The 20,834-nt window shown below is 42.7% G+C and overlaps 4 protein-coding genes and 1 non-coding gene across 9 annotated transcripts; 2 read left to right on the plus strand and 3 right to left on the minus strand.

The window, feature by feature from the left end:
• Window positions 1-9: 9 nt before the first annotated feature.
• Window positions 10-6,073, minus strand: LOC115753383 (protein PEP-RELATED DEVELOPMENT ARRESTED 1, chloroplastic). 4 transcript variants are annotated; one of them, XR_007197257.1, is made up of 11 exons: window positions 5,679-6,073; window positions 4,643-4,798; window positions 3,865-3,933; window positions 3,618-3,788; window positions 2,922-3,065; window positions 2,532-2,681; window positions 2,396-2,461; window positions 2,069-2,128; window positions 870-925; window positions 248-470; window positions 10-95 (listed from the first exon to the last, which is right to left on the minus strand). XR_007197257.1 is itself a non-coding variant. In XM_030691971.2 (10 exons), exons 1-9 carry the CDS (start codon window positions 6,021-6,023, stop codon window positions 881-883), a joined length of 1,206 nt encoding a protein of 401 aa, XP_030547831.1. In that variant the 5' UTR covers window positions 6,024-6,073; the 3' UTR covers window positions 10-402; window positions 870-880. The 4 variants fall into 4 exon arrangements, 3 of the variants coding, with proteins under 3 accessions (XP_030547831.1, XP_030547830.1, XP_030547829.1); XM_030691971.2 differs by having other exon boundaries at window positions 10-402; XM_030691970.2 differs by having other exon boundaries at window positions 10-425.
• A 79-nt stretch (window positions 6,074-6,152) lies between these two features.
• TRNAK-UUU lies at window positions 6,153-6,225 on the minus strand. The gene has a single exon. It is a non-coding gene; the product is annotated as a tRNA-Lys (tRNA).
• A 1,934-nt stretch (window positions 6,226-8,159) lies between these two features.
• On the plus strand, window positions 8,160-9,801 carry LOC115753385 (uncharacterized protein At5g48480). 2 transcript variants are annotated; one of them, XM_048273282.1, is made up of 3 exons: window positions 8,160-8,534; window positions 9,279-9,516; window positions 9,591-9,801. In XM_048273282.1, exons 1-2 carry the CDS (start codon window positions 8,269-8,271, stop codon window positions 9,493-9,495), a joined length of 483 nt encoding a protein of 160 aa, XP_048129239.1. In that variant the 5' UTR covers window positions 8,160-8,268; the 3' UTR covers window positions 9,496-9,516; window positions 9,591-9,801. The 2 variants fall into 2 exon arrangements, with proteins under 2 accessions (XP_048129239.1, XP_030547833.1); XM_030691973.2 differs by having other exon boundaries at window positions 9,279-9,801.
• Window positions 9,802-11,588: 1,787 nt separating this feature from the next.
• LOC115753331 (putative lipid-transfer protein DIR1) lies at window positions 11,589-11,897 on the minus strand. The gene has a single exon (XM_030691899.1). It carries the CDS (start codon window positions 11,895-11,897, stop codon window positions 11,589-11,591), a length of 309 nt encoding a protein of 102 aa, XP_030547759.1.
• A 6,367-nt stretch (window positions 11,898-18,264) lies between these two features.
• Window positions 18,265-20,557, plus strand: LOC115753388. The gene is made up of 4 exons (XM_030691975.2): window positions 18,265-18,389; window positions 18,495-18,710; window positions 19,968-20,141; window positions 20,279-20,557. The coding sequence occupies exons 1-4, from the start codon at window positions 18,384-18,386 to the stop codon at window positions 20,330-20,332; spliced, it is 450 nt and encodes a 149-aa protein (XP_030547835.1). The 5' UTR covers window positions 18,265-18,383; the 3' UTR covers window positions 20,333-20,557.
• The last annotated feature ends 277 nt before the right edge of the window (window positions 20,558-20,834 follow it).

Genomic DNA, 20,834 nt, shown 5'->3' on the forward strand with positions numbered 1-20,834 from the left:
CCGCATCACTTCACAAGAAGAATTGGATGAATTCGTCATAGTAGAAACTGGTTAGTGATTACTACCAGTACAGAACTCGTTTGATGTGATTTCAACTGGAATGCACATGAAAAGAAAAGAAAAGAGATGATCACCATGTTTTAAGTGCAACCGCCAACATTATGGTAGAAATGAGCTTGACTCGAAAGCATTAGCAAGAAACTTTACTGGAAGGTCAAACCCATCAAGGGTAACTGGCGGATTATACCGGCGCAGGGTGTGCGTCAATAACCTTGTCTGTGGTTGCCAACATATAGAGCTTGGGGGAATGGCATGAGCGCCAGCAAGTTGTCAGTTTGAACCGCTTCTCTCGAGTTGACATCTTACAGATCCAATGCCATGTTCTTGATTTGTTCATTCACTCTTTGACCCAGAAAGCAGCGATTCTTTCAAAACTTGAGCCAATTAGTCCAGTTAATTAAGCCATTGTGCTGCAATTTATATGATAAAAATCAAAACAACATACTAGTACATGGACCGTACTTTTATGAAAACTGGTGCAGTCATTTTATGAGCAACCAGATAGAGACTTCCGGCATGTCGAGCTCGTTATGGCAAGACATGAAAAGCACATCGCTGAGTAGTCAGCACTCATGTCCTCCTTATAAGTAAAATGGTATGAAAAAAAGATGTAATTGAGAATCTCCGTCCCATTACAGACAACATTTCATGGCAAACATACGTGTCGAAAGTAAAGATTGAAAAAGCTACAAAACGACACTAGGCCAGGAATTATTAACACACATATGATGGCGCTATCAATGCTTCTACACAATTCAGACTTTATTGAGATGAACAAAAATGATTGAAACGGAGAATCAGCTACGTACCATGGGGCTCTCTAAAATGCTATTTCCTGAAGAACTTGAAGTGTCTTCTGATGGACCTAGATGCAAGAAAAGAGGCAACTGGCATTAGCAGGAAGCACACCAAGATGAGAAAAATTATTTCAAAAGCCAAATCGGGAAGTGAATCTTACGTAAAATTACGGCCACTCAGGGTCTGACAACACTATAATAAGCGGTCTCAATTTATCGTTTCTTCTTACACAGGAATTGTTACCATTTATCATTTGGCAGGAAGTACACGCAGATGAGAACATTTATTTCAAAAGCCAAATGGGGAAGTGAATCTCAGGTAAAATTACGGCCACTCAGGACACTATAATAAGCAGTGTCAATTTATCATTTCTTCTTACACAGGAATTGTTAACATTTATCATTTAGCAAGAAGTACACACAGATGAGAAAAATTATTTCAAAAGCCAAAGCAGGAAGTGAGTCTCAGGTAAAATTAAGGCCACTCACAGTCTGACAACACCATAATAAGCAGTGTCAATTTATCATTTCATGGGCAAGCATACATGTCAAGAGAAAAGATTGAAAAAGCTACAACAAAGAAAAAAAACCTATGCCACAACCATATGAAATAGGAATATTAAGTAATAATAGCATGGCACTTCGAATTCGATGCAAAACGACACTCGGCCAGGAATTATCAATACAACATGGAGCTGCTAATACTTCTACACAATTTAAGACTATATTGAGATGAACAAAAATGATTGAAACAGAGAATCAGCTATGCAACTTGAGGCTCTCTAAAATGCTATTTCCTGAAGAACTTTAAGTGTCTTCTGATGGACCTAGATGAGAGAAAAGAGGCAACTGGCATTAGCGGGAATTACACAAAGATGAGAAAAATTATTTCAAAAGTCAAATCAAGAAGTGAATCTTAAGTAAAATTACGGCCACTCAAGGTCTGACAACACTACAATAAGCGGTATCATTTTATCATTTCTTCCTATACAGGTTGGGAATTGAGAACAAGTGAGAGAGAACTGAAACAAGCTTTACACAATATTCCGTGAAAAATAGATATAGGAGCTGAAAGGGTCAACTAAGTTGATCAAGCAATAGAAGCAATTTCTGAGAATCCACCACAATTTTGAGAGAGAGAGAGAGAGAGAGAGGAGGATTTCTTTTCTTTCTGACCAGTGAAAAAGGATATCAATGTGCTGAAATATTACCCATTCTAAATGCTGGGCTGTGATGCCAGACACATTGCCAGAATATATACCACCTAACACCTGAAATTAAAGGAAACTCTAAGGTCAGTGAAAGCATTGACATTGATCCCAGCATAGTCGAGCTTTATAAAGATGCTTATGGGAAAAGCTTAGTGTCTTCAGTGCCTTTCCCAAAGCTTTTGAGAAATTTTCATAAAATCTATGTCAGTAAATATAGAGATGTTTCTCAAGCTTGTCTAGCCCACCAGCCTTTCTAAAATTCTCCATTAAGCTTGAATTAATTTGCTTCCCATTATGATGACCAAGTACTCAAGTATTGACTAGTACCTTAGTGAGAGTCTCTAGAAACATGCCAGGCCGGACAGGAAAAGGTCTGCGTCCAGAAAGACTTGCCTGGGATATCAGAATTTATGCTTTAGTACCAGACGTTAGTCCCCTTCAAAATAAGAAGAGTGAACCTCACCCTTCCGGCGATGCCACCTGAAAGTTCTTCACTGCTATTTTCTTCCAGAGTATTATCTGCACCTTCATCTTTTCCTTCCATTACATTCTTTATCATCTCCTGTACGGTTTTTCCTGGTTTCAATGCTACAATCTTGGTCAAGAAGTTCACCTGCAACAAAATAATCAAGAGTCATGCTAGAGCCACCATGCAGGACAAGAACAAAAACAGGAGCTGTTGCATGATAAAAGTACTAAAGGAAAAAACAGCAATAGCAAATCAAATATGACTTTGTAAATGCAGAGAGAGTGGTCACAGCATACTTTCAAATAATATTAAGTGCATCACTTAGCAGAGAGAGAGTGGTCACAACGTACTATAGAAAAATATTAAGTGCATCACTTAACAGACCTCTGATTGAGGGAGAGTACTAAACCCACGATCATTTCTTTCATCCAGTATTCCTCCGCCCATCATATTCCTTGCCTCTTCTCTTATCAACACCAGCCTTGCGAGTAATTTTCTGTCAGGAACAACATCCCGAGTTTCCATTGTCTGCAAATATTGGCAGAGAAGTCATTCATGAATAGGCACAAGATACCAATAAGCAAAGGATATTCACCTAAAGTAGTTGTACAAGAATGATCTCAAGACATAGCAAGATGATAAGTTTCATGCAAATCTGATGAGCATCATAAATGCAGAAAGAAAGTCTTTTGAAAGATTGGTTTTGTGCCTTCTGCCTTACCAGCAATACAATACGATATCAACAACTGAACCAGCATTAACTGGAATGAAGTGTTCCATGGAAGTAAAAGAAGGAAAAAAAGGTATTTCCCAGCCACCTTGAGTGTCCATGGAAGGATTATGTATTTCAAATACAAGAAGCTTCACCAAATAAAGCAGTGCAGGGCATTATATAATGGATATTGTATTAGAGATAAGCTGAGAGAAACATTGGACACAATGGCTACAGAAGAAACGCAACAAACCACTTTACAGAACAACACCAACAACAAATGAATTAAGACGTCATAAGATGGAAGATACCTGAAACAATCAAAATTAAAAAAGGTAAAAAAGGTTTTGTCTCCTTCTGCTAATTACCTCCAGCAAATCATCAGCCTGATTTGCAATATCATTCAGGTTTGCCCCGGGAATATGAACTTTGGTGCCATTTTCACCTTTAAACGCCCCACCACCTGCAGCCACCCTGCGCAAAAGTTCATGTCTGCTTTCCTTCTGCGGTGTTCTACAAAGCAAGCCAATCACTTGAACCTAGAGACAAAAGCAGAATATCAGGCTTAGACATTTGCAGAACAACAAATACTCTCCAGTCAAGGAACATCCTTACATGTGGGGGGCATTTCTTTGTTAGATGAGCTAGCACAGTCTCCTTGATCACCTCTAACAGAGACTTACGCTGAAGAAAAGCAATTAGAATCAGTCAAAAGTTTGCTGCTTGATAGTTGATTCCATAGTACTATTACAGGATATAAGAGATCGTGCCATCACCAGAACCATTAAAAGGAGAGAAATGCCAGTAAGGGTGCGTATGGTAACGTTTCTGCTCCCGCAACAACTTTTAGAAGAAAAACACTTTTTTCTGTTTCTGTTCCCGGCTACGATTTTTGGAAACAGAAACGCGTTTGGTAACTGCAAAAAAAAAATGTGTTCAAAAGCTTTGATAAGAAGTCGTCGTCTTTGAGAGTGTGAAGGAGTAGTCCAGGAACAGAGGGTTGCAAAAAGTGTTCCTCTTGCGTTATAAAATGTGTTCAAAAGCTTTGATAAAAGTGTTCGGGAACAAGAAACAAGTTATTTTGTTTCTCGTTCTGCCCAAAAGTGTTCCCGTTTCTGAAAGTGTTCCCGGAACACTTTGGGAACACTTTTTTACCATACGCGTTTCTAGAGCGCTACCATACGCCCCTAAGAGACCATGAATTCTCCCTCTATGTAATTGATATAAATCGAAAGCTCCTCACATATTGGACTAATAAACAACTAGGACTAGACAATTTTAAACAACTAAAAAAATATTTGGCACACCAATACACAGTGCAGAGAACAGAAGAAGACGTATCTCGACACAGTTAAATGTGTACCATTCTGATGCTCAGATGCTCAAGTAGTACCTCATCATCCTGGTCCTTTTCAGCAAGTTGGATCATGTAGTCCAAGGCCATCATAAACCCTGGTTCCATCTCATCGACTCTTTTTCCAATGACTCCTTGTGCAGCCAATTCTACTGCAACCTTCTCAGATGCTTCATCCATCTTCATATCTTCCAACTGCATCCACCAGCAGACATAAGAGACTAGATTTAAGCAATCACGCTAATCATTAATTAGGATAATATTCAAGTATGGAAGAGCCGCAGTTTTTTGATAGGAATATGGGACAAGCAATTGTGCATGTACCTTTGAGGCACAATATATGTTGAGAATAACACAAAATTTTTATCAAACACCTGGAAGCTGGGGGCAGCTGTCCCCAGCATACCCTTTTGATCCATTAGTGACCATGAGAAGAAAAAAGAGTTTCACACAGAAATACTAGACTTTGGAGAAGATACATATTGCCAATAAAATCTGCAAAAGGAAGAACAAATTGGAAAAGAAGAATAAGATTTGCATTGGCAGACAGACTCACAAGCCCACACTTGGTGCAGCTGCTCTCACCGCCAAATGCTCAACAAAGTTTTCAAGTGAAATATAAGAACATGCTTTTGATTCAAATAAAAATTCAAGCAAACTTCCTTATCTCAATCTTCTTCCCACCATCCCCAAACACCCTAACCAGAAATTGGGTCCTTAATTTGCATAAGCATAATCATTCGGATGAATTATAGAAGTGAATTCTCACAACCTGGTACAGGCTTGGTGACTGAGTATGTAATACAGGGCCGATGTCACTAGCTTATCATCTACTCACTAATTGGTGTCTGCAGCAAATTCAGAAGCAAGGAAACCAATGAAAAAAGGGCGATGTGAGGACCCTTCAACTTCATTATCGCAAAGCTAGACACCTCTAACGACTGAGCCATGTGCAGAATTGCATTATAAAAATATAAAGACAAACAAACACAACAAAACAAGCCAAAATCAGTACATAATCTATTTGTTCGATGAAAAGCCTCAACCATCCAATACAACCGGAAACCGAACTTACGAGGGTAATCATTTCCTGGAGGACAGAGGTGACTTGCTCGCCTCCCTTGAGGACAGCCTCGTACTGGGCACTGTCCACCTTCCGATTCCCTTGTCGGGTCGTCCCCAGTCGGTCTTGCGGGTCGAGATCCTCATCCGGGTACGCCCCTCCCACCTCGTAGGGGCCACTAGATGAGCACCGAAGCCGACTCTTGTTGGCCAGTCGCTTGAGAAAGCGGTGGCGACGGGGGAGAGAAAGCTGCGATTGCAGATAAACTGAGGAGAGACAAGGAGGGAGAAGGGTCGGCTTCGGCGAGGGAGATGGGCAAGGTGAAGTGGGAAGGAGTACTGTGCTCAGTAGCGCCATTTTTGGAGCTTCTCGATTTGGAAGAGCGGGTTTTGGGAGGGGTTTTTGAGTGTGCGACCACATGCTTAGCCCGCAGGCCCCGCACAGGCACAGAGGCAGAGAATTGGAATAAAAAGGGAAAAACAATTCCGCCGTCTGTGGGAATCGAACCCACGACCACATGGTTAAAAGCCATGCGCTCTACCGGCTGAGCTAAGACGGCTTTCTTGTCACTAGCTGACAAATAAGAGGATTATAAAATTCTAAAAATTGGAACCCCGCGGAATATTCTTGTGAATTAGATAGGGTATTGAATAATATATCCTTAAAATTTTTCAAATTATTTCAGTTTGGTTCCTTATTTTTTTGCAATATTGGCTCCCTAACAATAAGTTTGTTTTTTTTTTTTTTTGGTTGGTCTTCCCATCACAATTGGATGGAAATATTTATATGGTGGTGATCAACGTTAACTAGCCTCGTGGCATCCTATGTGATAGTTATAAAATAAGTTATAATTAGTGATAAAGAATATTGAAAAGACAAAATAAATATACTAAACATTATAGAAAAAAAATCTATAAACTACACATATATTTGACGCAAATCATACAACCTTAAGCTACTAGATCTAGCCTTGGTCGGGGTTCCACGAACCCCCACCAAGCATCACTTAAGGTCGCTCGACCTAACAAAGGCCGGTCGGGGCTTAGCGGCCCTCATTGGTGCGTGGGCAAAACCAATACCGGCCCTTGCAATTTCTCCATTCTCCTCTCTTTTCCTCTCTCTCTCGCAGAGTTTGGTTCTTTCCAAAAAGATTACAATGCCTTTTCGGGTCAACAAATGAAAATTACATGCAAGCAAAAAATTCTAATAAAAGAACCAACTGCATAAAAGAAAATTCAATCTTCGATTCAACAATTTGAAAAGGTTTGGGAGCAATGATGTTTTTATCCCCAAAAAAAAAAAAGTCATTCAATTAATTGGACATGCGCATGTCTAAGCAAACATTAGGGGAAGGCTCGGGCCTAAAGAGGAAACTGTTTGTCTGAATCCATTCAAAGTATGTTTTGGCCGGATGGGCTGGGAGGGCAGATAGGGTGAGGACAAGTGTATTGAGGTGAGCCTAGAAGAAGAGGAGGAGGAGGTCTTGCTCAAGAAACCACCTCCCCTGATGCCCACTTATTGTGGGACAATTACTAAAAAAGTCATAAATCTATTATAATTATATCAATTCAGTCATAAACATTTTATATTTGTATCAATTCAGTTCATTTGACCTATCGAACCAGACGTGGCGCCTTGCCCGTTGACATGACAAATTTTTTTAATATTTTTTCAATTTTTTATAATTTTTTTCCTCTCTTTTTTTCGGGTTTGAGCTAGCAGGAGGCTGCCGGCCACAAGCCTAGGGCGCGCGACCTCCACTAGCCCAAAAAAGAAAAAAGGAAAAAGAAAAAGAAAGAACAAAATTATTATAAAAAAAAAACTGAAACCGTTGAATAATATTAAAATACATAATAAAATGTTGTCAAGTCAGCTCCGGCTAGCCAAATAGACTGAATTGGTACAAAAAAAAAATTACAACTATAGGTTTAGGACTTCTTTTTATCAAAGACCCTTCCCCGAACAGTTTACCTGATTGACGATGGAGCACATCCCCGGCACCGTGAAGCCAACCGACCCGCATATGCCATGATGGAGAAAGGTAGGGAGCAGCGCGGATTTTAGTATCATCCCGCTTTTGAATTGCGGATTGCCTTAGATATAGGACGTTGTTAACGTACTTGTACAGTATTTCGTTTATGTTCATTTCTACATATGAAGGACATATATAACCGATTAAGCACCCATGATTGGTAGTTTACTACTCACTATGATTTTTATTTTTATTTTTATTTTTATTTTTATTTCGGCTGGTAGCATTACAAAATAAACAGTATAATAAAATCCTGATAATGCGGTGCGGACAGCATGCTCCTTGCGAGTCTCTGCCCGCGTTTGCCGAGAAAGGTTGGACATTTCTGTAATTAAGCCAAAAAGCCAAGGCCATTCTAGAATGTTTGAACGTCTCGTTCCCAATTTTACCCCTCACACTGGAAAAAGGCACCAAACGGTTCAGCTTACCCCCACTGCGCTTCTATAAAAACCAACACTGTACTCCCACCAACTTCATTTATCCACTTCCGTCTCAATCTCTTAGCTTTCTCTCTCCTAGGGTTTCACAGATTTCCCCCTCTCCTTCTCGAAACTCTCATTTCCCTCTCCGATGGCGCAGCAGGAGGTCCTGAACGGCGGAGCGACCGAGAAGGCCGTCGCGTTCACGGCGGTGAAGCCGCAGCTGGTGGTGGAGGCCCCCAAGGCCGGCGACGCCATCGAGTTCTACAAGTCGGCCTTCGGTGCTGAGGAGCTGGGCCGCACCTTCCACCCCAAGCGCAAGGCGGAGCAGGACCTCCCTCTCGTCCTCTCCGCTCAGCTCGTTCTCGCCGGCACCACCATCCTCGTCTCGGACTGTACAGACGATTCTGCTGCTCCGTAAGTCTTATTCTCTCGGCCGAAGACACAGCTGGAGTACTTAATGTGTCTTTCTAGATCGTCCTTCGAAAACCTGCACTACCTCCATGTTGTTTATTAGACTTTTTGGCTTCTGTGCTGTTTTTCCTCGGCTGATTATTTTTGATGTCATGTCCTGTCATGTTCATCGTTTAGTTGCTTCTGTGTCGGAACATTTGTGTGGGTTAGAGAACCTTTTGGACCTTTTGTTTCTTCATATTTTACGTTGAAATATGTAGACCTCGTTTTAGTTCCATCCTCGCTTGAATCTGGAACGGAAATGGCTTGATCGGTCCCCTCGCGCTTAATACCTGCTCGATGTTTGTCTCACGAGATTCGCTCTTTCCTCTCCTGATAGATTTTTGTCATTAGGCTTGTTTTTTGACCGTCCATTGTGATTTACCTTCGATTATACACATGCGACCGCGCCTTTTACTGTGTATTTGTATATGTGACGATGTCTTTGATGTCTTCTTCCTCACGGATCGATCCTCCATTTTTCACTGTACTTTAGTTCTAGCTTGACCTTTAATATTTAGTCTCCGATCTACGTTTTTCTAAGCAATCTTTATCGCGTGCTTTATCTCCGGTAGGGTAATGTGGTCCCAGAAAATCTTCGTTCCGTGTTCTGCGCTTGTCGTTCTCCGGTGCTGGAGAACTTAACTTTTCTCGACATTTTGTCCTCGGAGATAATAAATTTTTTTATTGGTACCACCATACTTGCAGTGTGAAGACCGAGGGCACCGGATGCGTGCTCTGCCTGGAGACCGAGGACGTGGAAGCCGCCGTTCGGAAGGCTGTGGCTGCCGGAGCTGTGGCGGAAGGCGAGCTTGCCGATGGCGACGGCGCGTGCTGCGGTGGTGGCGTCGGCAAGGTCACGGACCCGTACGGCTTCACCTGGCTCATCTGCTCCCCAGCCAAAAAGTGCGCCGAGACTGAATGAAGGAAGCGGAAGAGGCGTAGTAGAGGAAGTTTTGTCGTTTAACGTAGTTGGATGGTCAAGAAGTTGTGCTGGACTTTTCTTTTTTCAGTTTTATGCGTTGCCGTCTCCGTTATGTGTTAGTTGCTTTTCCGTCTAACCGTCGTCTTTTGGGGGGAGGCGGAGGGGTTGTGGGACCCTCTTTTTTCTTGGAACTAAGAGCTTCTTTCTCTGGCCGGTAGGAATTAGGGGGTTAGGTGTCATGAATAGGGCAATGAATATGTTTGACACCGTGATGATGTTATTTTTACCTGCTGCGCTTTCCGAAAATCCTCTCTCTCTCTCTCTCTCTCTCTCCATTTTACCGTTTTAAAAACCTACATCTGCCGGTTTATTGACCGGGATGGGCGTGCTTTTTGACTTGTCGTCTATTTCATCCGTTACCTGTTTGGTTCCGGCTCGCTGGGGGAGGCTTTATTGTTCGTTAAGTAAACTGCACTTTTGGATAAGAAGGGTATTTACGACATTTGATGGAGTAGACTTTGCTAGTTTTTGCAATGTGGGGATATGCGAGGGCGTTTCTGCGGATAAGTTAAGACTCAAATAGAATTTTACAGACTTTTTTTTTTAGGCAGTGCCTCGATGCTCGATTAGTACAATCGCTTCGTAGTTTGATTTCTACTTTTCTATTCCGGGGCGATGGTAATAAGAAGTGGTTAGTAAAGAAAAAATTTAGTGGGGGGAATATTTAATGGGGTTCGAGGCTTGGGCGACTGAGAAAAAACAGGCCCCCCCCGGGCCCCTCTTCTCTCCCTCTCTCAGAGAGAAGCCTAGGGCAGTGTACCTGGGTGAAATGAAAATGGGAAAAGGGTGGCAGCGACGGAAGACACTCTCCTCCGCTGGACCATGTAGTGAGAAGACGATGCTGCGCCTGGCATGGACGGTACGCTGGACTTGCGCGACAGTCGACACGCGTCGCCTTTTTAGAAGGTTGCGAAGATCCGATGAAATCTTCGTACTGAGAATAGGATTGGACGGACGGTGGGGCCCACGGGGGTGGTGCCTTTCTGGGTCAAAGACGAACAACGCGTTTCAACGTGACCCCAATAATGGCTTCCGCCGAGGGGGAGGCCGGAGCCTCAGCGATCTTTTAGGTCACGCAATTTGTAGGGGAGTCGTGAGTTTGTACCTCTCTGCTCATTTTCTCCTTTTTCACGTCTATAGCATGGGACGACGAGTCGTATCGTCAAAAACTCTTCACATTGTATGGATTGCCAGCGCCTTACCTCAAAACGGTGTAAAGGTAACCTAAAATTCTTGTAATCTTTAGCTTTAAAGACCCAAAAAAAAAAAAAAAAAAAAAGAGACCCCCCCAAAATTCATGCCAAAGGATCGCGACACCCTACCCAATGAGAAAATATTCTTTACACCGGCCGATGAGCTTCTCTAGCTTTTCCAATCCCCCGGGACCTAACATTTGAATCGTCACATGTTCGGCTATCCATTCATTTGCGATTCGGTGTCTGGAACCCTAAAAGAGGTCGTCTACCATACATTCTTGGGAAAATTTCCGTTAACTCAGAGAACAGAAGACAACAGCTTAACAAGAACTGCGGAAGCACAATATTGGAAATGGATCGATCTTTTAACTAACAGAACAAGCGCCTTGCAAGCACGCACCCACACACAAATGGGCAGTAGATAGAAGTGGAAGTGTCCACTAAGAGCGTCGAAAAATAAACGAGCCACTCGAGCTTTCTACAACCAGTCTTGAGATTTAACTCAGGTAACCTGCAAAACAGCAAATGGGTTATAATCATCTGTCCCTACGTGCGCCGAGCACAAAAGAGTACTTTGAATTGTCTATACATCCATCTATCAAGGCAATGAAAGCAAGTGTTGATTTAGGATTCAAACCCTGGAATTGCAAATTCGTGCATTCCCAACATTGACACGAGGATCTCACGTGCCAAATTGAAATTCAAAAGGTCTGCTCCGGATTTTAATAGCTGGGCCTAGGTGACGCAAGGCCCAAAACTCTTTATAGGCTAAGTCTTACTTCTTTTACGTTTTAAAAGCCCAAATGGCTATTCAAAGGCCTCGCGGCATTGAATACCTTAGCAGTCGGCGGGAGGAGTGAGACCACACTTAGCAGGCAACCCCATGGCGAGCCCGGGATCGATCCCGAGCGCCGGCAACACGGCCGAGTTCTTGTACGAGCAGAGGCAGCCCAGGTCCGCCGCCGAGAGCGCTGCGCAGCACTCCGGCGTCGGCTCCGCCGGGTCCGGCTTCGTCACCGCCGGCTTGCAAGCCGTCAGCTGATCATCGCTCATCTTGCACAGCGTTATCGCCTCCGAGCCTCCCGCCAATGCGACGGCCACCACCACGGCCGCCGCCAGCACCACCATCAACCTACTCGCAGCCATTTTTTAGGAGTGGTTCTTGCAGAGTGCTTGTGGAACTTGTGTTTGGAGACTGAGTGCCTACAATGTGTGGTTATATAGAGAGAAAGCAAAAGGTGGTGGGTGCATTATTGGGAAGCAGACGTGGAGAAAGGAGAACCCGTGAAGGAGAATTTGGAGGCATTCGGAGTTCACGGGGAGGCCGAGAGGTTCCAAGTTTTGGGTTCGTTCCTATGCGGCTGCAGTGGCCAACGACTCCGGTGGGGCTTTGTTTATCGGGAAAACGCGACGCATCAAGGAGGTGATGACGGTGATTCTTGAAGCTTCGATGAGGCCGATCGTACGAGTTCGATTCCCGGCTTGTCTTGTTAGGTTGGTAACGTCGCGTTAATGATGGAGATCGTTGTCTTTAACATGATTGCAGACCATTCATTCATTCCTCCATCTAATAATTTCTTGACTACTGTTCTTGAAAGTTTGAACACATGGGATGGGCCAGTGGGACTACTAGGGTTACGTGGTGGTGATAGCCAATTATGATCCGAAAGATGGGTTGGGAAACAGAACCCGGTTCATCCTCGATCTTGGAAAACTTTGGTTAATCCGTGAAAGACGGGCATGAGCTTAGGTGTTTCGCGGGTGTCAAGCTTCCCACCCGCATCGTGGTTGGGTGGCGGTGATGGGCTCGCCCCGTAGGCGGTGGGGGCACGGCAAAATCTGCGGTTTCTAAACTGAACGTCTTGCTATCGGTGATCTCCACTTTACCAACAGTTCTTTTCGATTCCACCGGAGAATAAAGCACAATTTCGGGTGTGTGCACAAAAATAGAAAAGGATAATCTCGTATTAAACGTGTGTAATAACTAATAACTAAGGAGGATAGAAATCTCCATTTGAATGTTTTAAGCATTTGAATCTAATATTTGGCAGGACTACAAGGACATAAATTCAGAATGCGAAAGTGGTTTTGTGCAAAATTCTCGTCGGCAATTTAATTAACACGTGTTCAGTGAATTCCTTTTTTTGCACCGAGTCTCTTTTAGGTCGAGACAGTTCCACGAGAACGGGAATTTAGCTCGAAATGCGTTTTATTCGTTCGCTCGCCAAAGTGAGGACCCACTGATCGATCCACCGGCCTCCATGTCCAGCAGTATATCAATGGCAGTCGCGGTCTACGAATATTTTGTGGGGCTTGCTTTGTGTATAGTTGGGAGAAGGGGCGAAGATCAAAATGCAAATCAGAACCAAGAGTGTTCGAAGAAAATCAGTGGGCTTTTCATGGGACATTTTCACTCGATTGGCCTATTAAAAAAAGCCCAGGCCCATGAATAGGATATGCTAATTATCCCCTCACTTTTCCAATTATGGCTAATCCACGAAGTTGGCTTTGCTAATCAGAAAGCAAATTTGCATGTAGCGAATCGTCTAATTGACCTCTCTTTCATCTCGATTGAAATTCTATTTTGGTTGGCACGTTTTTCGTTCTTTCATGTGTTTAGATTAGCTGATTATGTCCACGTTGTCTGATAAAGGCCCTCGATAATTAAACTTGGTAATATCTCTAATCAAGTCATCAATTGACAATTGTGTTGACTATTTATACCTCGACGTTTGGACAAAGGCATGTACTTGAGAACGTGAGGATGAATTAAAAAATAATAATTAAGAGAGAGTGATTTGAGGGCAATGTTTTGTGATTTTGAGTTCCTCGAAGTTCCAACTATCGGATTATGGCATGCACACTAAAAGCCGCCTGGGTTTGGACATGTCATCGGACATGCGCTGCCCCACTCCCCATTGGATGGAACCACGATAGGCAGCGGGTTCGCCCGGTGGACAATTGATGTTTTGCCGATTCATTAAAATCGAACATTCTGATAGCGGATATATCGATCCGAAATGATTCTCTTGTAAATGAAGAACGACGAAAAGAAGTTCCACCCCTAATTGATTTCGTGCGATTGTGTCCGTCCCCGGCTTTCCTTAATCTTGATTAGGGAAGTAGGCCTTAATGGATCATGGCAAAGGCAAAAGAAGGAAAAGAGTATCAATAGGAATCTTCTTTTTTCTCTTCTTTTTGCAGGGATGGCGTTAAATGGGGTCAATAGGTAAGTCGATCTTCTTATGCGAGGACAAAAGCTAGCATCGGATATTCTCATCTGCAGCTGCACTTTGTTGTGAGCTTCACTTGAGCTTTATACAGAGTGATGGCCGGCCATGGCGGAATTCGATGTTTTGAATTTTGTACGTTGGTGGGTCGGGTCTCAGAAGAACCCGAATCTTCTCAAAGGCACACAAGGTTACAAATGAAGGGGAATAAAGAGAAAAAGAGCCAGCCCCCCACCCACATCCTCATTTGGCTGTCTGAAACTCCTGAAAGAGGCCCCTCTCCCTTGGAGCCTTTCACATTCTCTGTGTCCTTTCTCTCTTTTCTTTTCAGATTTGTGGCGGAATCCGAGAAATCGAGAGAATCGGGACCCGCCCTGAAATCTGGTCGGGTCAAGCCCGTTACAGCCCTCCGGGCTCGAGCTCCACCCGGCTCGCGCCCTCGATAATAGAAAATACGATGGGAAAAACTATGATAGCGCGCACGACCTCGGATTAGCGCGACGGAAATAAAATAATCTGCCATCTTATGCAAATCTAATGGGAAACAATATGATAGAGCAATATACATATCAAGCACCCACGAACGTGAAGCAATTTTACGTGAAAGAATTCCTCGGTGTGAGGAGATCAAAAACCATGGGACCCACCACGTTCACCCAAAATTTTCACTATAAACAAAATTGGGCGAACTAACTTCTTCTTTGGTTTTTTTGTTGTTGTCAAAGTTCTTCTTTAGGTAACGCTAGAGGCACGTGGCAATAATAACATCAAGAACACTATTCTTGGCAATACACATGAACTTCACCAGACATTAAGAATAAATCTCACCAAAATGCATATTCAAGTCAATCCACGAAACACCTAATGCAAGGAGCACAAATCAACTGCCAATTGTCAGCTTGATGAAAATCGGACGACACTTTCTTTCTCAGATTTTCTGCTTTCTCTTGCTATTGCATCTTAAAAAACGTTTTTTTTTTTTTGCGGCAACAACATAATAATAGTGAGAAACTATATCTCTATATATGGATTGTCCTAATGGGCTCAAACCTTAAAGTTTGCAATTTATTAGGCTTTGTCCACATGAGAGTGAATCCAGTCAACAAAATTGACTTGACATAGGCCGAGCATTAGCATGTACCGGCTCAAGCTCGATTCCAATGGTAGCAAAGAAGCTAGAGCTCGACTTAGCTAGATTTAATTATTTGCCGGTAACACGCACCCGGAAAGGATGAACTTTCATCGTTCCAACCACAATTTTAGAGGGGATTGTACTTCGTTCACCTTCTTTGTTGGGTTACGCGAAATTCTGCTGGCAACCTCTTATGCCTACAACTAATTAACCGACTCGTTAATTAACTAACTAAAACGCACTTTCCTCTGAGCTCAACAGAGGAAGCAAAGATTAACTACCATTATTTTCAGACAAGAACGGAGAAGATAATAATAAAAATGAAAAAGAGAATGTTGTAGTAAAGGAGAAAGGGACAAGTCATTCTCTGAAGCTTGTCGCTGCAGGTTCGAGCCTTTTAAGGCGAGGGAGGACCGCAGCGCGTGCGAACAGTAAACCGCAGCAGAACAACCGATTAGCACTTAAACATTAAATGACAACGACTGCTAAAAAAAAAGATAAATATTAAAAAAAAAATATAAAAATAAAAAAGAGATTGTTGACCTCAGCGTCCGTCTGACTTGGTCCGTACCAAATCGAATTTAAAATTCTGCTGCTGCTGTCGTCTTCTTCGGTTGACGAGAGAACAGGGACCAATGGACGTGGCCATGGGCACGGAGCACCAAGCTCCCCTCCCCTCTGGCTAGGCGTGTTGCGTTAAAGAAGGCTCAAGTAGGGGCAAGAGAGGAACAGAGAGAGGGCATTAATGGCGGAGGAAGATGATGATGTCGGTTATGTGTTTGAAAAAAGGATGGCGTGTCCACCGGAGCCTTAAAGGGATGCTCCAACCTTTTCTTCTTCTTCTAAATCTGTGATTCGACGTAGGATTTGAGCCATCGATGCGTTGGTGACCACCGGTTGCTTAACGACTGCACATTGGTAGCCAAATCCTAAGCATGTTTCGTAAAGAACGGCTCGAGTTCGGAAGCATTGATCGATGGGTAATACGGGATAGATCGATTGTATATTGGACAACCTATTCTATCGATTGTCGCGGCGCCTCCGCCCTTCATCTAATAATCTTTTTTTTTTAAGTCAAATTTGATCAAACCTTAGATCGAATTTAAGCGTCTACGGATATTTAGCAATGTTCTTTGGAACGTTCATTATCGCAACCCCATGTGAAAGCGACATAGCAATTGAGAACCATCCTCAGCTCAGCTAAAAATATCACTAAAAAAACATAAGAAGAAAGTGCTTGGAGAAATTGGGAACCATCCTCAGCTCAGCTAGAGAGAGAGAGAGAGAGAGGCACTTTATTCATGGGTTGCTTTCCTTGATGATGCATGGGAATATACAGAAAACGCAATCGGACACCATCTTCATCTTCTTCTTCTTCAGGATCGTCAGCGCAAAACTAGGGCAAAAGCAAAGCAAAAGGCCCTCGTCCTCCTCCACTCCTGAATCCTGATATGCGAAAGAAGAGAGAGAAAGAGAAAGTTGGAGAAAAGATGACAGGGGGCAGGGAAGGGACCGGCCCACGAGGAGGACTCCATGTGGAATATATTAGAATAATGGGAATCGGAACGCCTCAAAAAGAGGAAGAGAAAGCAACCTCTCAATACCATCACAACCACCATCTCTCTCTCTCTCTGTCTCTCTCTCTCTCTCTACATCTGAAGATGTAATATGCGAAGGGAATGAAGTGAATGAAGGTCACTCATGACTTAATGACCAACCTGTCTCTCTGTGTCTACTTCTGTGCTACCTTGGCTATGGTCATGGTTATGGGTGGGCTTCAGTTCGCTCTCTTTTGCTTTGCTTTGCTTTGCTTTTTAAACCCTCCGTCTCCAAATTCTCTCTCTTCTCTCTCTCTCTTCAAACCCTGCTACTCACCTCCTGTTTCTGTACCTGCTTCTCTTTCTTTATTCCACCTTCTCTCCCTAATCTCATAAGATAAGCAAGGACGAGAAGACACGCACGTCTAAGAAAAATTTTGACGCGGTACTCAAGTCGTCTTACACACATATTTAATGTTTGGGAAAATTTCAAATAAGAGTTCGAAATATTATCTTTTTTTTTAATAAAGATCCCAAGTAAACATTATTTTAAATAATGACTTAAAATAGCATAGCATGTTTCAAATAAGAACCTAATCTAAAGGAAATTTTCATCATTTCTCCATTTTGATTTTTTCTTTTTAAAAAATAATAATAATAAGAATAACCACACAGGCGAGGCCACCACCCCACCGCTGGTTGGGGAGGGGGGGTCGGTAGGGTCGGCGAAGGTCGACCACCCCCGACCAAAGGCTAGGGTTGGCGACCCCCGCTAGGCGAGGGTTCACTGGCCCTCACCTGCGGTCGGCATGGTCACCAACCTTTGCTGCCGCAACCCACCCCCACGAAGGGGGGAGAGCCTTGTCTTGTGTGTGTTTTTTTTTTTTTTTTTTTAAAAAAAAAAAAAAAAAAAAAAAAAAAAAAAAAAAAAAAAACGCTCTGTCACTATTTCTTGAGACTTCATGGTCAATTCACGTCTTTATTTGAAACAAGATTCATTTCGGAATCTTGTTTGAAAAAATGAAGGCACTTTAAGTTCGTATTTGAGAAAATGAAAGCATTTTAAATCTTTATATATATTTTTTTTTTAAAGGTTTTCATCACTTGTAAATCGAGACAAAAAAATGAAGAATTTTTGTGAAATAGTAACTTGGACTGCCTTTTAAAGATAAAATATTTGTGTAAAACATACTTAATAAAAGGGCCTCAAAATTTTCATTCTATGTTGACCGGGTAACATCCATTCACTGTCACTCAAACTCAGTAAATTTCGCGATCGGGTGACTTGACTTCAATCTTGACCATCTAATGTACTAAGTTGCACACTTCTTTTGCAATTGGTTCACCCTAATGAAAGACAAGAATCGACCCATTTACAAGCAAGCCGATGACGTGGCAGGCACATGGTTTGATTAATTGGGATGTCCAAAAGATTGGCCGGATTTTAGCGAAAGCTTTACCCAAACTGCAAACGAAGGTGCTGAAAAGCTTTGGAGCACGAAAATTCAGTAAAGTTAAAAAGTGGTTTTACCCTTTGTTGACCTCCTGCTTCAAACTTACCGCTCTCTCTCTCTCTCTCTCTCTCTCTTCTCTTTCGCCTTTTTAAAGAGCCTCCCGTGCCCACCTGCTTCCATAAAAGTGCCAAGTGAAAAAGATAAACCCAATCGCCAGTTCACCTCACTGAGCTCAAGTCTCTTCCAAACGACTCCGTCTGCAACTTCTCCCACCTCCAATGGACGTAAGCGTTCCCTCTCTCTCTCTCGCTCTCTCTCTGGCACGCGCCGAATTCTTTTGAACTGTGTACATTTGCGATGTTTATTCCTTATGTGGGGTGTATATGCAGGACTACAACAGGTTTCACATCCCGGCGTTCGGGAGCTGGGACTGCTACGACGGCCTCCCCTTCACCCAGTGCTTCGACGAGGCGTCGGCCAGGCAACCCGGGCTGCTCCGCTGCACCTACTCCGTCGATCGCGACCTCTACGTCGCGGGCGACCTCTACCAGAACGACGTCGTCACTCCGGCCATGATCGTCGTCCCTCGTCGCCGTCGTCGCCGGGTCAGTGACACTGAACACCGTCGTCCTTTTCTGGTTTTACCGATATTACTACCCCGATACGTATCCCTATCCGCAAAATGAAGTGGCCCAATGTACGGTTAAATAAGGTCACGTGAAAGGGTATATAAATCTGCAATTAATAGCTGAAGATTCTGTGTCTTGCATGGCGAGTCGTAATCTAGCGATCTTGCTTGGGATATACTCTTTTTTTATCTCGTTGATCTTTCTTGTTTGATGATCCATCATCTTTTCCTAGACAAAAACCCTTTCCTCCTTTCGCCTCTTGCTTTTTCTTCTTCACTCTTCTTCTTTTTCTTGTTCTTTTTTGAATTATGAATCATGGGCTCAAGCAAGTTTTTTTCTTTTTTTGCTTTTCTTTCTTTTGTTTTTCCCAGTATGAACAACTTCAATTATTTTAATCGACTGTTGGAAACGCACGCTTTTTGGGAAAAGTGAAAAAGGCTATATAAGTAAAGAAAGAAAAAATAAAAGAATGGTCTGGGCCTGGCTTTGCTGAGCTCGACTGTCTAGGGTTTTCTGAATCACATCTTGGGAAAGATCAAAAAAAAAAAAAGGAGGAGAAGATGATTTCATCGAAAGCGTCGCGAGGGTTTTTTTTTTTTTCTACCCTTAAATCACTCCACGTACTTGTCATGGTCAAATCTGTCGTCTGGGAAGTCAATTGGCCGATTCGAGAATTTATTACGTAGGTTGAAGTTTGAAACACTAAAGTTACGGTTTTTTTTTTGGGGGGTAAATAGCACTAAAGTTACGTTGAGATAAACATGTTTCGTACTTCATGTTCATGTCTCAGTTCGTATCGTTTCATAACCTAATTACAAACTTTGTTCGTGTGAGATTCCTCTTTTTTGAATTCCCAGTGATCTTGTCATTTTTTACATTATCAATACCTGCTTCTATAAATTGAACACAAACAAGATTTGGTTATATAAACACGCGAAATCGTTTCAATTTCGTGTAAATACCACACGAGAGGAGGCTCTTTTTTCTTGATGATGTGATGGATAGAGTCATCGATATGCCATAACAAAGGTGGGTTTTGCGATTTCTTTTTCCACCGCGTCGGCTTTGGACTAGACATGGTAAACTAGATGAAACCCATAGAGTTTTTCTTTTGAGGTTGATGTATGGAAACGAGAAGCCACCGAGAGAAAAGTCAATTATGATAATCATGATCAAGAAGGGGACAAGATAATGTTGTCTAAAAATGGATGTGGTGGATGGTGATAATTGCAGGCAAAAGTCGGTGACCCGAACCATGATGCCAAAGGAGGGAAAGAGAAAAGTTGGGCCAGTGACTTTAAGGAGCCTACGAGCCCTCCTTTCGTGACAACAAGGCCTACCCCAAAACCTGTTGATGAAGACCTCTACAAAATCCCACCTGAGCTCCTTCATGCCGAGCCCAAGAAGGCATCCATCCTCGCCATCTTTTCTCATTTTTGTCCTTTTCTCTTCCTTTATTCTAATTACAAGAAAAAGGGTATAAAATATTTTGGTGAAAATGGTGTAAAGTTTTCGCCTTTAATGGTTGCTGTTTTGGGTTGCAGAAGAGAGGGTGGAGCTTCTGGTCATGCTGCTTGGTGCCCACTTGTTCTTCGTGAAGCTGGGAAAGAGAGAAGGGTCGTATAGGACCAAGTACATAGATCTTACATATGATGATGAGATGAGCTAAGAGTACATAGGGAAAGATGTTTGTGTTGTGCTGTATTTGAATTCCCAATTTGTGAGCATTGGGATGAGAAAGATGTTCGGTTGGGGAAGATGATGATGTTATGGTGGGTTTGTCATCTAATTGCCATGTGAGAGAGGATGATTGATTTTGTCAATTGGGTATCTTCAATCTTTTAGCAAATTTCGGTTGCTTTTTGGGGTTGTCGTATGTTATCTGGTGCCCTTCTTTTTTCTCCTTTTGAGAGGAGACGTGGATTGTGAATTTGACTTATTAGAGGACAAGCAAAAGGAAGGTTCTTTAGTCTTTTTTTTTAGGTGAATGCGGTGGGGTAGAACACGTCAAATCTTGGGCACGAAGCAAATGGAGAAAAATAGGAAAAAGGGAAAGATCCCTTCCTTTTGTTTTTTACCAGATGATCAGATCATGATACT

The sequence above is a fragment of the Rhodamnia argentea genome, chromosome 1, assembly GCF_020921035.1.
Source record: "Rhodamnia argentea isolate NSW1041297 chromosome 1, ASM2092103v1, whole genome shotgun sequence".
Classification (NCBI taxonomy): domain Eukaryota; kingdom Viridiplantae; phylum Streptophyta; class Magnoliopsida; order Myrtales; family Myrtaceae; genus Rhodamnia; species Rhodamnia argentea.

Excerpts from the sequence above, each read along its gene's own strand:
- LOC115753385 (XM_030691973.2), top strand. The coding sequence starts at position 8,269 with ATGGCGCAGCAGGAGGTCCTGAACGGCGGAGCGACCGAGAAGGCCGTC. Across the intron at positions 8,535-9,278 it reads ACAGACGATTCTGCTGCTCC|TGTGAAGACCGAGGGCACCG; the intron begins GTAAGTCTTATT and ends CCATACTTGCAG.
- LOC115753383 (XM_030691971.2), bottom strand. The coding sequence starts at position 6,023 with ATGGCGCTACTGAGCACAGTACTCCTTCCCACTTCACCTTGCCCATCT. Across the intron at positions 2,682-2,921 it reads GTACTCTCCCTCAATCAGAG|GTGAACTTCTTGACCAAGAT; the intron begins GTCTGTTAAGTG and ends ATTTTGTTGCAG. Across the intron at positions 2,462-2,531 it reads CAGGTGGCATCGCCGGAAGG|GCAAGTCTTTCTGGACGCAG; the intron begins GTGAGGTTCACT and ends CTGATATCCCAG.
- LOC115753388 (XM_030691975.2), top strand. Across the intron at positions 18,711-19,967 it reads CTCGTCGCCGTCGTCGCCGG|GCAAAAGTCGGTGACCCGAA; the intron begins GTCAGTGACACT and ends TGATAATTGCAG. Across the intron at positions 20,142-20,278 it reads TTCATGCCGAGCCCAAGAAG|AAGAGAGGGTGGAGCTTCTG; the intron begins GCATCCATCCTC and ends TTTGGGTTGCAG.
- LOC115753331 (XM_030691899.1), bottom strand. The coding sequence starts at position 11,897 with ATGGCTGCGAGTAGGTTGATGGTGGTGCTGGCGGCGGCCGTGGTGGTG.